Here is an 11,428-nt window from a genome sequence, read left to right as displayed (position 1 = left end):
TTTTAATTCAAAAAGGTCACACATTCCTTTGCAAAAAAACTTTGGGGGGGGGGGGGGGGGTAATGCATGGGCACACACACTGTATGAACACAATGGTCATGTATACACATATTTAGAGCACTGGCCAATGTCTGTCTGTCTGTCTGTCGAGCTCTGAGAAGAGCAGTGCTGACTAGCGTGAAACAATATATATATATAGCATATAGTTGTGCTGTACAGTGTGCGGCAGGATGTGCAGTGCATTTGTCCGGCCAGTGCTGGGAAGGTCAACACGCACTCAGACACCCAAGTAACACAGCGTGTGTCGCTGAGTGTGTGTACACGCTCGATGTGTGAATGTGACATGAAGTGAGTTAAGAAAGAGGCGCTTGGTTCTAAATGTGCACCAACAGTGGCTGGGTCTCGCTATCGGGGGGCTCACCCTCAGGGGGGGGCAGGTGGTACACCACGCAGAGAGAGGAGTACAGGCAGCCCACGAATGACATCAGGCTCGCAAAGTACATCACTCCCTGGGCCCCGCCCACCAGCGAGGTCAGAGGTCCCATCGCCACGGAGACCAGGATCTGGGCCAGGAAATACTGGCAGCTGAGGAGGGAGATGTCCACCCCCATCCCTCGTCTGGTCCCTTCCTCTGACGTGCCGCAAAACTGAGGGGTGAGCAAGAAAAAGTTTAGTTTTCCTAATAATCTGTGTGGTGTTTTACAAAGCATGCAGAAGTTGATGAGCTCACAGACTGGGAGAACAGTTCACCTGACTATAGAAGGTCAATTCAACAAAACGTGCTTATCAAAGAGTCTACCGGACCACGGACACTTGTGTGAATGATGTTACCATTTGAAAAATATCAGCTAGAGTAGCTGTTTATAGGCTTTAAGCAAAGCTCAGCTAAGCAGCTAGCTTAATATTTATCAGGCTAGTATGAGAGTGGCATATTTCCCAGGGGAGTGTACCTATGTTCCTCTGGGTCCTATGTTCCCCGGGTCCGATGTTCCCCCGGGACCTATGTTCCCCCGGGTCCTACGTTCCCCGGGTGCTATATTTCCCGGGTGCTATGTTCGCCAGGTCCTATGTTCCTCTGAGTCCTATGTTCCCGGGTCCTATGTTCACCTGGGTGCTATGTTCCCCGGGTGCTATGTTCGCCAGGTCCTATGTTCCTCTGGGTCCTATGTTCCCCGGGTCCTTTGTCTCCCCGGGTGCTATGTTCGCCAGGTCCTATGTTCCTCTGGGTCCTATGTTCCCCGGGTCCGATGTTCCCCCGGGACCTATGTTCCCCCGGGTCCTGTGTTCCCCCATGTGCTATGTTCCCCGGGTGCTATGTTCCCCGGGTCCTATGTTCCTCTGGGTCCGATGTTCCCCCGGTTCCGATGTTCCCCCGGGACCTATGTTCCGCCCCGGTCCTATGTTCCCCCGGGTCCTATGTTCCCCGGGTCCTATGTTCCCCGGGTCCTATGTTCCCCCGGGTCTGATGTTCCCCCGGGTCCTATGTTTCTCCGGGTCCTATGTTCCCCCGGGTCCTATGTTCCCCTGGGTCCTATGTTCTCCTGGGACCTATGTTCCCCCGGGTCCGATGTTCCCCCGGATCCGATGTTCCCCCGGGTCCTATGTTCTCCGGGTCCTATGTTTCCCCGGGTCTGATGTTCCCCCGGGACCTATGTTCCGCCCGGGTCCTATGTTCCCCCAGGTCCTATGTTCCCCCGGGTCCTATGTTTCCCCGGGCCCTATGTTCCCCGGGTCCTATGTTCCCCCGGGTCTGATGTTCCCCCGGGTCCTATGTTCCTCCGGGTCCTATGTTACCCCGGGTCCTATGTTCCCCCGGGTCCTATGTTCCCCCGGGTCCTATGTTCCCCGGGTGCTATGTTTCCCGGGCCCTATGTTCCCCCGGGCCCTATGTTCCCCCGGGTCCTATGTTCCCCCGGGTCCTATGTTCCCCCGGGTCCTATGTCCCCCCGGGTCCTATGTTCCCCCGGGTCCTCCCTAATGATTAGGGATGATCCCTTTCCGGGATGTGGCATTATTCCTATATAATCACCTCAAAACACTGGGGTAACGTCACATTTGACGACAAATGGGTGAAAGCTAAGGCACATACAGTGTGGAGAGAGACTGACCTGAGGGCTCTGGTAGTATTCACACAGCAGAGAGTAAGGCAGCGTGCATAGAGAGGAGAACAGCACCCCGTAGGTGACGCACAGCGAAAGAACCACATAGAGGTTGGTGGACAGCGTGGCGAGGCCTGTGCCCAAACCGAACGCCAAGTAGGCAAAAAAATATAGAGTGCGAAGCGAGAAACGCTCTTCTAGCTTCTCCAATATGGCTGTTTGTGGAGAAGGAAACAGAGACACACACACAGAGAAAGAGGACATGTAAAAGCTGTTTGGAATGAATCTTCCCCAAAACCCAACCTCAAATCCAGACATGAATGTGAATGGAGTTTACCTGAATAGAAAGCAGCACTGAATGCATAGATGCACATGCCCCAGCAGCCCATGCTAACGCCAGCATTGTAGCGCTGGTAAGCCTCGGAGTCGTGGGGCGCTTTGGGGTCTCCTTTGAACACAACCTCCCCCATGAAGTCAGTGTAGAAGAGCAGCATGCCTTCAAAGGACAGCCAGCCTACAGCACAGAGAGGGAGCAGAGCCACATTAACTCAGTGCATTTGAAACACAAAAAGCAGCGTTTTTTTGTTTTTTTTCGAGATGTTGCAGTTTTTTTCACGGCACGGAATTTAAATGGAAATGAAAATTCTCTCACCCAAAAAATGATTAGTGCATAAACTCCGCAGGGAGGGAGGCATCCTGTAGATGGCTATACACAGCAGCTTCATTGACATTTGAGATTCTCCCGTCTCCGCGTTCTCACTCAGATCGCTCTCGTAGCGCACCCCGTTCAGCAAAATGTTTGCAACCTTTGTCGGACAAAAAGAGACGCACTGCATTAAGACAAAGACTTGGCAGATACTTACTTAAGAGCTTTTGGCGTTTTTTCGAAACACGCGTCTAACCTGCTGACTAAAGGTCACTGTTCTCCTGCGTCCGTTCTCCAGCGCAACGATCTGCGTTGCCATGGGCTCCTCGATCAGCGCCAGACTCTGAGGTCTCTTCAGGATACCAGCATTGGAGCCCCGATGTGACCCTGCCCCGGACTGAGCTCCGATCGCGATCTCAGACGCCCCTTGAGATTGTGCGTTTCCTTCCGGCTGGGGTGCTTCTGCGTCTTGTGCTTCGCCAGCAGTACGAGTCACCCCGTCACCCTGGATCTGCCCTACAGGGTGGTTCTCCACGCCCTCTAGAAGAGGGGAGTCTACAGTGATGGAGTTAGGTGCTGGTGCCTGTGGCGTCTGCTGGCCTGTGTAGCAGTCTATGAGCACACTGTCTATGTAGGAGGTTCCCAGTGACGAGGCGAACTCGTTGATGCCTGTGAGCGAGCTGTCCCTGCTTATAAAGCTGCCGTATTTGGGCGTGAGAGGGCTCAGCGGCGATATGGGGCTGTTGAGGCCGACGCAGAGACATGCGTTGGCGCTGCACGAATGGGCCAAAGGGTCGGAAGGACGGGATTTCGAGAAACTGTAGCTGTAAAGTCCGTCCTCGTCTTCCTCCTCCAGGCCCAACATTGACCCCGGGGGAACAGGAGGAGAGGGAGGGAGAGGAAGACTGGGGCTCTTCAGGTGGTTTTTGCCGGAGTTTTTGTTCGGCTGGCTCTTTGGTATTGGCCGTTCGGGGATACTCATCAGAGTCATGGCTGTGGCGAACACCAACGTGACGCTCGTGAACATGTATATGACCCGCAGTTGACCTCCCATTGATCTGCCAAACTGCGTCTGGTCCCAGTTGATGCCACCCACGATGTAGCCGAATCCACCTCCTAGTCCTGTATGACAAAAATTAAGAAATATCACAAGTTACAAACAATATTAAACTACACATGCTTTTGTAACCATTTAAGTTATTTTTTTTATTTTTTTTTAAACCTGCTAGCAGCGCATGGATGTTCAACCCTCTGTCCTGATCTTCTGGGCTGCAGACATCCATCATGTAGGCATGGCTTGGATTGTCCGCCGAGTCGGCGCTGAAGTCCATTAGGACCACGCCGCACACCGTCAGGACGATCCCCCACTTGTGATTTGAAGCCGTGTCGTCCAGAGCACTTCCAATGTCGCGTCCGTTCAACACCAGGGTTAGACCAACCAAAGCCCCTGTGGAGGAAAAATTAAAGGTCTTTCAGACGTCTTGAACTTGGAAATAAAATAACCCTAAGAAACCAGATGTTAAAAACTAATAGCATGGTAGAAAACAAAAGGTTTCATGAACATTCTGCAAAGTATATACAGCGGAATGAATCTTAATCTTCATTAATGTGTCTTTTGAGTTCTCTTAATATTGCAAATCATGATTTAAAGGTGCATTATGTCATAAATCTAAAGCAACTTGCCATAAAATCCTCCTAATATGTCACAGAGACTCAGGAATAATGTTCATATAACAAACTGAACTCACCAACAACAACAGTACAGACAAAATATTTGCATTTAAAAAAAAATATTTTGCAGACTGCAAAGCATGTTTATGTTTTGAAAATCATGTTTCGGCATGTGGCGCCACCTGCCGCCGTCTACCAATCATTGCAGTCAGTAGAGTCTCAGCTGCCGAGCGACCACGGGTTGCCAGTTACGTCAAAAAAACGAAACCTAAAAGACCTCGGTGTTTTGAATTTGAACGTAGTAACCGTTTTTGGCCACATTTTTACATATGGCACCTTTAAATGTACTTTCTTGTCCCTACAGGGATATTTTTTTTCGAGGAGCAAACGGCCAAACAAAGGACATGTTTCATGGAATATAAATAACACAACATAAAAAAACTAATGTAAACATATTTCCTTGTTGAGTAGAGGGATAGACGTTGGGAGCTTGTGGGGGTTAGGGTTAGGGGGTTGGGGTTATGGGTCATTAAAATATGGTGAGATGGTCATTGCTGTAGAAGAGCAGTACTACACCATACGCCACATCTGATGATTTCTTACCTATTGCCAAGGCAAATATGAAAGGTCTCCTCCGCCCAAACCGGGATGTACATCGATCACTCCATGCTCCTAAGATCGGCTGAACGAGGAATCCTTTCGTGCCGGAGACACAAATGAGACAGTTGAAGACGACATTGGGGAGCACAAACGTATGACATGACACTTTTCCACGATGACGTCCACTTACCCAGTATGGGGCTAATGAACCAGACCAAACTGTAGAACTGATCGGGCAGACCCATCTGCAGAAGCACAGGCGTGACGTAGGCCGTTTCCATGGCGTAGCTAAACTCGATGCCAAACAGGACGCAGCCGTTGAAGAGTAGCTCTTGGAAGGTTCGTCTCGGGGGAAGTTCACTGAGGTCCAGCTGGTCCAGGGGACACGGTGTGTTGGGCGGCGGAGGCGGCGAGGGCCTGATCAACTTCCGCCGCTTTGGCTGCCTCTGGAAGTTGTTGGCGCGGTGGCTGAGGTGCCGCGTGGTGGACGTCGGGAAGCTGGCGGTTTTGGGGAGCGAGCTCCTCCAGGTGCCTTCCTGAGCGCTGGAAAACCTCCCTCCTGGACTGGTCAGGAGGGGGTCACTGGGGGTGCCCATGCCCGGAGATGACATCTCCCTCTCTCTCTCTCTCAAGTGAGCGTACACTGGTAAGCAGAACAAGATTATTGTGTTTCATTATTTGACTGTTCATAGTAGAGGTCACCTGAGATCACTGCAGGAGCATGTGTGTGTGTGTGTGTGTGTGTGTATGATGGTGCTACCAAGAGGACACTGCAGCGAGGGCACGACGCACTGCAACCAATGCGCATGTTTGGAGTGTGGTGCGCAAAGCCCCATGTGCTCGCTGTGGCTGACTATGGCAGGGTGGTATGCGGCATCGCTCTCCTGAAAGCCTGTTTCCATTTTAATTTTTCATGGAGGAAGCACACAGATCGGACACAAAGGCGCCGCTCGGAGGTTATTGAGATGGTGAACGAGACAGTCACAAGGACAAGGCGTCGCAATCCAATCAAATGTAAATGATGTGCCTTTACGTTACGCATCCTGTTTGTTAGACGTCGCTTTTTTTTCTTTTCTTTTTTTTGTTTGGCACAATTGAATAAATGACACGACATTTATTTTCTCGCGACGAGCATCACGATCGATCCAGCTGTGTCAGAGGGTGTGAAAAATGTGAAACGTGAAAGATGATTATTTACCTTACCGGGACGGCTCGTCATTTAGTGTTGCGCTATAGTGGACGGAAAAACACAGCAGCAGACGCGATGATTCACGGGAGTCATGACTGCGTTTCTCTTTTTGCTTTCCTTTCCTTTCTTTCTTTCTTTCTTTGTTTGGGTTTTGTTTTTTTTTCTTTTGATGCAATCATCCCCCCCGAATCATCCTCAGTCCCTTCTCCTCCTTCCCCCTCTTCTCTTTCTCCCGGTCTCTCCCGTGACGTCACGCCCCTCCCTGCAACATCAGCACCGCGGACAGTCCCCGCTGCAAAATACACACGCGTCTGTCTGCAGAGGCGCAGCGACACAGCAGGCGGACCAGGCAAGTGCTTGGGGCCCTGAAGAAAAGGGACCCCCCCCCCCCCCCCACACACACACACACACACCCCGGATTATGACAACAATAAACCCAAATAAAAATAAATATCAAGTGAGCCCCTGAGAGCTGTTATGACCAAACATGCTACAGAGGCTAAATGTATAGATTTATATATCTATCTGTCGATCTGTGCTGTCTCATCACAAAATAACACAGCACCTGCCATTGGTTTCATATATTTTATTTTACAGTTTTCTGCTTGTACAAAGATTATTTTAACCCTTTAAGGTACGCACCAGGCAAAATGTAAAGGAACAATTTTTTTTCACTTATGATAACAATAACGACAATCAATACATATTTGTTATAATTAGACCCTACGATGTTTCAGATACAGCCCTCTACCAAATGGTTGAGACATCTGTTCATAATAAAAGTATAACATTCAGAGAAGTCACATTAAAGGTACAATGTGTAGTATTTATGGGTTTATATGACCCAAAATCCACTTTTTTATACATATTATGTGCTCCTGCATTGTCTAGTCGCTGTATAATAGTTTTTGTTTCATTTTCGTAGTGTTTCAAAAAGTCATGTAAAATAACATGGTCGCGGGCCGCGGTTGCATAGCCACTGTTAGCAGCGAGACGCCATGTTTCTACCGGAGCCTGTAAGGACAAACGGGAGAGAACAAATCAAGCGTCTCTTTACTTGTAGCGGAAGTCCCGCCTCCTCTCTCTCCGCTTTGTCTTCTACGGCCGCGGTAGCTCCGCCCTCTCCCTCACCTCACGAACCTCATCTGCTGACACGGAGAAAGACGACGAGGACGACATTTGACCAGCTGCGGATACCGTAGCGCTCAGGGAAGGGAGGGGGTGAGCAGAGGAGCAGGTCTTTGTTGTAAATTTCAGCCTCTCCTCTAGATGGCACTATAAACTACTTATTTCCCCTTTAAGTGCAATTTCTTGATCAATAAATTAAAGTAATCATTTTAACAACGATAACCCTTTTTTCCCCCCTCCTAATTTTACCAACATTAGCTAGCTTCTCTACCTTTACCATAAAATGACAAATCAACTGTTTGGTAGAGCATGTTTTGAAAAAAATATTTGACCCTCATAAGGCGTATTTTTGTTGAATTAAGTTACATAATTCTGTACAACAACTCCTCTGAAACGATAATATTATATAGTCAACAAAATAGTCCTATAACTTCTAAAGTCCTGCCGATATGTGTCATCAAAGACGAGTGCATTTTCGTTGTGTCACTTGCAGTGCCATCTAGTGGAATTTTTTTTTTTAGCATTGCACAACTACACCAAATGGTAGAGATGGCTCATTCAGGTTGAGTTCCGTTTGATGCATTTTTCAATAAGATATAGTGTCTTAAAGTGTGGTCGACCAAAGAGTTCGAGAAGTACCTTAAAGGGTTAAGGTCATTAAAGGTACAGTGTCGTGAAACGACGTGATGTGTGTTCTGATGATGAAAATCACCCCTGTAGTTCAAAAAGTGTCGTCCCTATAAGGCACATGTGTCAAACTCAAGGCCCGTGGGCCAGATGTGGCCCGCCACGTCATTTTATGTGGCCCGTGAGTGATTAATTGGTCTTAAAAATCTGTGTTAAAATGGGTCTATGCTGCTTTAAGGCGTGCGTTGACCATAAACTACATTTCCCAAAATGCATGGCGATTGCGTTACCCGCAAAGTGACGGCACCGACACTAGACTGCAGTGTGTCGTTGTATATGCATCATGCGACGAGTGAAATTGAATAAGTAATAAATACAGAAAGTTATTTAGCAATGTGTTACAGAGTAGTTACCTTTATTTTACATTATCTTTGATTACATTTAGTTACATTTATTCTGTATGACAGTTACATCTGGCACTTTGAGGGTAACCATTATGCTGATGTGGCCCTCAGTGAAAATGAGTTTGACACCCCTGCTATAAGGCTTCTAATCAGGGTTAGAAACAGTGAAAGAGTCAGGGAAAATCAAGCAAAGTGGAAACAATTAGTACTCACCGCTTTTTCCAAAACACGCATGTCATCTAAACCCCGAAAAATGAAGTTTTAACCATGGTAGGAGGTCTCGATGGGGAGCATGTTTTGTTAGGACACCTGTCCTAATGGTATAATATGCAATGTCATGTCACAAAGCTCCTACAACCCCACTTACATGCAGCTTACACCACTGCTACACCAACAACTGCCTGAATGTGGCCCATTCTGACTGGCAAGAAAAGGTCTCACCTCTCATAACACACTGAACAAACATGCCCTAGACTGACCTGTGGGTGGCAGTAATGAGCCCCTCACTATTAAGAATAAATGAGAGGAAGTGTGCTCATTCAAGACCTCACTGGTGTGTGTGTGTGGTATAGAGCAGGGATTTTTGAATCCTGGTCGTGGGGACCCACTGTCCTGCATGTTTTACACTTGAAATCAGTATATATATATGTTATGATAAGATTTTTGTTTGTGCATGTAATCCTTTCTTTATGATAACACCTGGACACATACTAAAACACAATCATGAGACTCTTGTTACGTCTCTTGATACTACTACTACAGAAAAAACTAAATACATTGTTGAATAATTCTTATTTGTTCTGTTTCTTGTGTAATCACAGCCACAAAATATCTAATCAAATTAAATTAATTTTTAAAAAAACCTAAAAAAACAGAAACAATCATTTACATAAAGGACAAACAAAGACAAAGGGATTTTAGGGCCACTTGATTTTAGGCTCATGTATGTGTAGATGTTTTTTTAGTGAAAGATGTGTCTTTAAAAGCCATAGAAACAGCGACAGACAAATACGTCTATAGATTACATTTTAACCAAAAAATACAATAGTTCCATCTGAAATGAAGTGAAGCAAAAGTGTCTCAATCACAGCTGGTGCTACAGTGATTTTCCACTGACATAAGACGCTTTTATAGAGGACAGAAATCCAACAAAGACCAAACATACAGGAAGGAGCAAACAAAGGCCATACCATAAACTCCATTAACCTTGACCTCGCCTCCTATACAACTTATGCAAGACGACTCTTATATACATACATATACGTCTCAGTCACCCTTTAAATCACTCAGATGGTGTTTCACACATACTTAAAGCGTAAGAAAACAAGTAAATAAGCAAAAGTACTGTTTAAAAATACTCAAAACAAGTTGATTTTAATCATGAAATACACTTTTTGTGTTGCTTCCGCTAAGCCCCGCCTCCGGTCTGCGTGAGTGCGCTGCAATTGGCTGATTCTCAGCACGGCTGAATCTGATTGGATGTGGTGTGAAAGTGGGCGTATGAGGAAGCGGGTGTGTTTTGTAACAGTTGCGTAAACGTGACTGCATTTTCATGTATGTAAAGCGTCGATTGTCTCGCTGTTTCACGCTCACTGAACAACTCGCGGTGTAGGAAGAAGAAGAAGAAGAAGAAGAAGAAGAAGAAGGAAAAAATGGCAAATCTCGACCTCGCTACGGTTGGAAAGAACTTGTTAAAGAGCTCAGAGACTGGAGAGGTGAGCTGTGAAATGCCTTCGCTTTGTTTTCCCTTCAGTTTAACGTAAACAACGTCTATCATATAGAAACAAACATGTGTAAGTAGGAGGCGAGAGGCTCCTCCACAGAGGACTCTGCCCCCTGCTGTGTTAAAGCTGTCATTAACGCTCTGCGGTGATATAAGTGTTGTGAAACGACGCCTCCGCTGTGACATAATGACGATCTATTGGGACAAACACATGGTGTTTGTGCACCACTGAATACGAATGACGTGATTTAAATAGTGACTTCACGTGTATGCATATATTTGGTCTGTTTGTCTAAGTCTTGAGTTTAGTCTAAACTATTGTTGTATTATCTGCTCCTGGCTCCTCTCTCTTCTGTCTCTGTCCCCCATTTTTTCCCTTTCACCCCAACCCGTCGAGGCAGATCTTTGAGTCCGAGATTTCTTCTCTTTCTTCTGGTTCGTCTTCGTTTCTCCGCTGATGATGCCTAGCAGGGATGGGGGAAAAAAATAGATTCACATAGGAATCGCAATTCTAATCATCGATATATATATATGTATATATATTTTTTTTTAATTTCTATTTTGAAAAAACACCAGTTTGTTATTTGTGTACAGAAAAAAGGCAGCTAGTCTAAGTTATTTTTTTGTACAGTAAGTAAGTTTTTATATATTTTGAATGAATAAATGTTAACTTTTGTCTTAAGTTTGCCTTTGTGTGATCACATTATCACATTATCTTATACAACCTGTATTGTTTTGATGCCACAATTTGTCTTATAGGTACAATATGTAGTATTTATGGGTTTATATAACCCAAAATCCACTTTTTTATACATATTATGTGCTCCTGCATTGTCTAGTCGCTCTATAATAGTTTTTGTTTCATTTTCGTAGTGTTTCAAAAAGTCATGATAAATAACATGGTCGCGGACCGCGGTTGCATAGCCACTGTTAGCAGCGAGACGCCATGTTTCTACCGGAGCCTGTAAGGACAAACGCGAGAGAACAAATCAAGCGTCTCTTTACTTGTAGCAGAAGTCCCGCCTCCTCTCTCTCCGCTTCGTCTGCTATGGTCGCGGTAGCTCCGCCCTCTCCCTCGCCTCACGAACCTCATCTGCTGACACGGAGAAAGACGACGAGGACGACATTTGACCAGCTGCGGATACCGTAGCGCTCAGGGAAGGGAGGGGGTGAGCAGAGCAGCAGGTCTTTGTTGTAAATTTCAGCCTCTCCTCTAGATGGCACTATAAACTACTTATTTCCCCTTTAACACACTATGCATTGTATCAATTTTTGAATCGAGAATCCCAAAGATTCACATCCCTAATGCCTATTAGCTTCCGCATTGTGTGAACTGTTGGG

General features: G+C 46.4%; 2 protein-coding genes across 2 annotated transcripts in view; one reads left to right on the top strand and one right to left on the bottom strand.

Moving 5' to 3' along the window:
• Nucleotides 1-374: 374 nt before the first annotated feature.
• slc45a1 (solute carrier family 45 member 1) lies at nucleotides 375-5,627 on the bottom strand (the record flags this gene model as incomplete). The annotated part of the gene is made up of 8 exons (XM_083892987.1): nucleotides 375-647; nucleotides 2,109-2,314; nucleotides 2,437-2,613; nucleotides 2,752-2,905; nucleotides 3,002-3,867; nucleotides 3,968-4,192; nucleotides 5,020-5,112; nucleotides 5,207-5,627. 8 exons carry the CDS (start codon nucleotides 5,625-5,627, stop codon nucleotides 375-377), a joined length of 2,415 nt encoding a protein of 804 aa, XP_083749113.1.
• Nucleotides 5,628-9,902: 4,275 nt separating this feature from the next.
• prxl2b (peroxiredoxin like 2B) overlaps nucleotides 9,903-11,428 on the top strand; it is a 10,433-nt gene continuing 8,907 nt past the window's right edge. The window contains exon 1 of the mRNA XM_083892480.1: nucleotides 9,903-10,079. Within this exon, the coding sequence (XP_083748606.1) occupies nucleotides 10,017-10,079 (63 nt within the window). The 5' untranslated portion in view covers nucleotides 9,903-10,016. The remainder of the gene's footprint in view (nucleotides 10,080-11,428) is intronic.

This window comes from Microchirus variegatus, assembly GCF_963457635.1.
Source record: "Microchirus variegatus genome assembly, chromosome: 7".
Lineage (NCBI taxonomy): Eukaryota > Metazoa > Chordata > Actinopteri > Pleuronectiformes > Soleidae > Microchirus > Microchirus variegatus.
The sequence above is the reverse complement of the archived record's forward strand: the minus strand, read 5'-3'. Positions and strand labels throughout refer to the sequence as shown.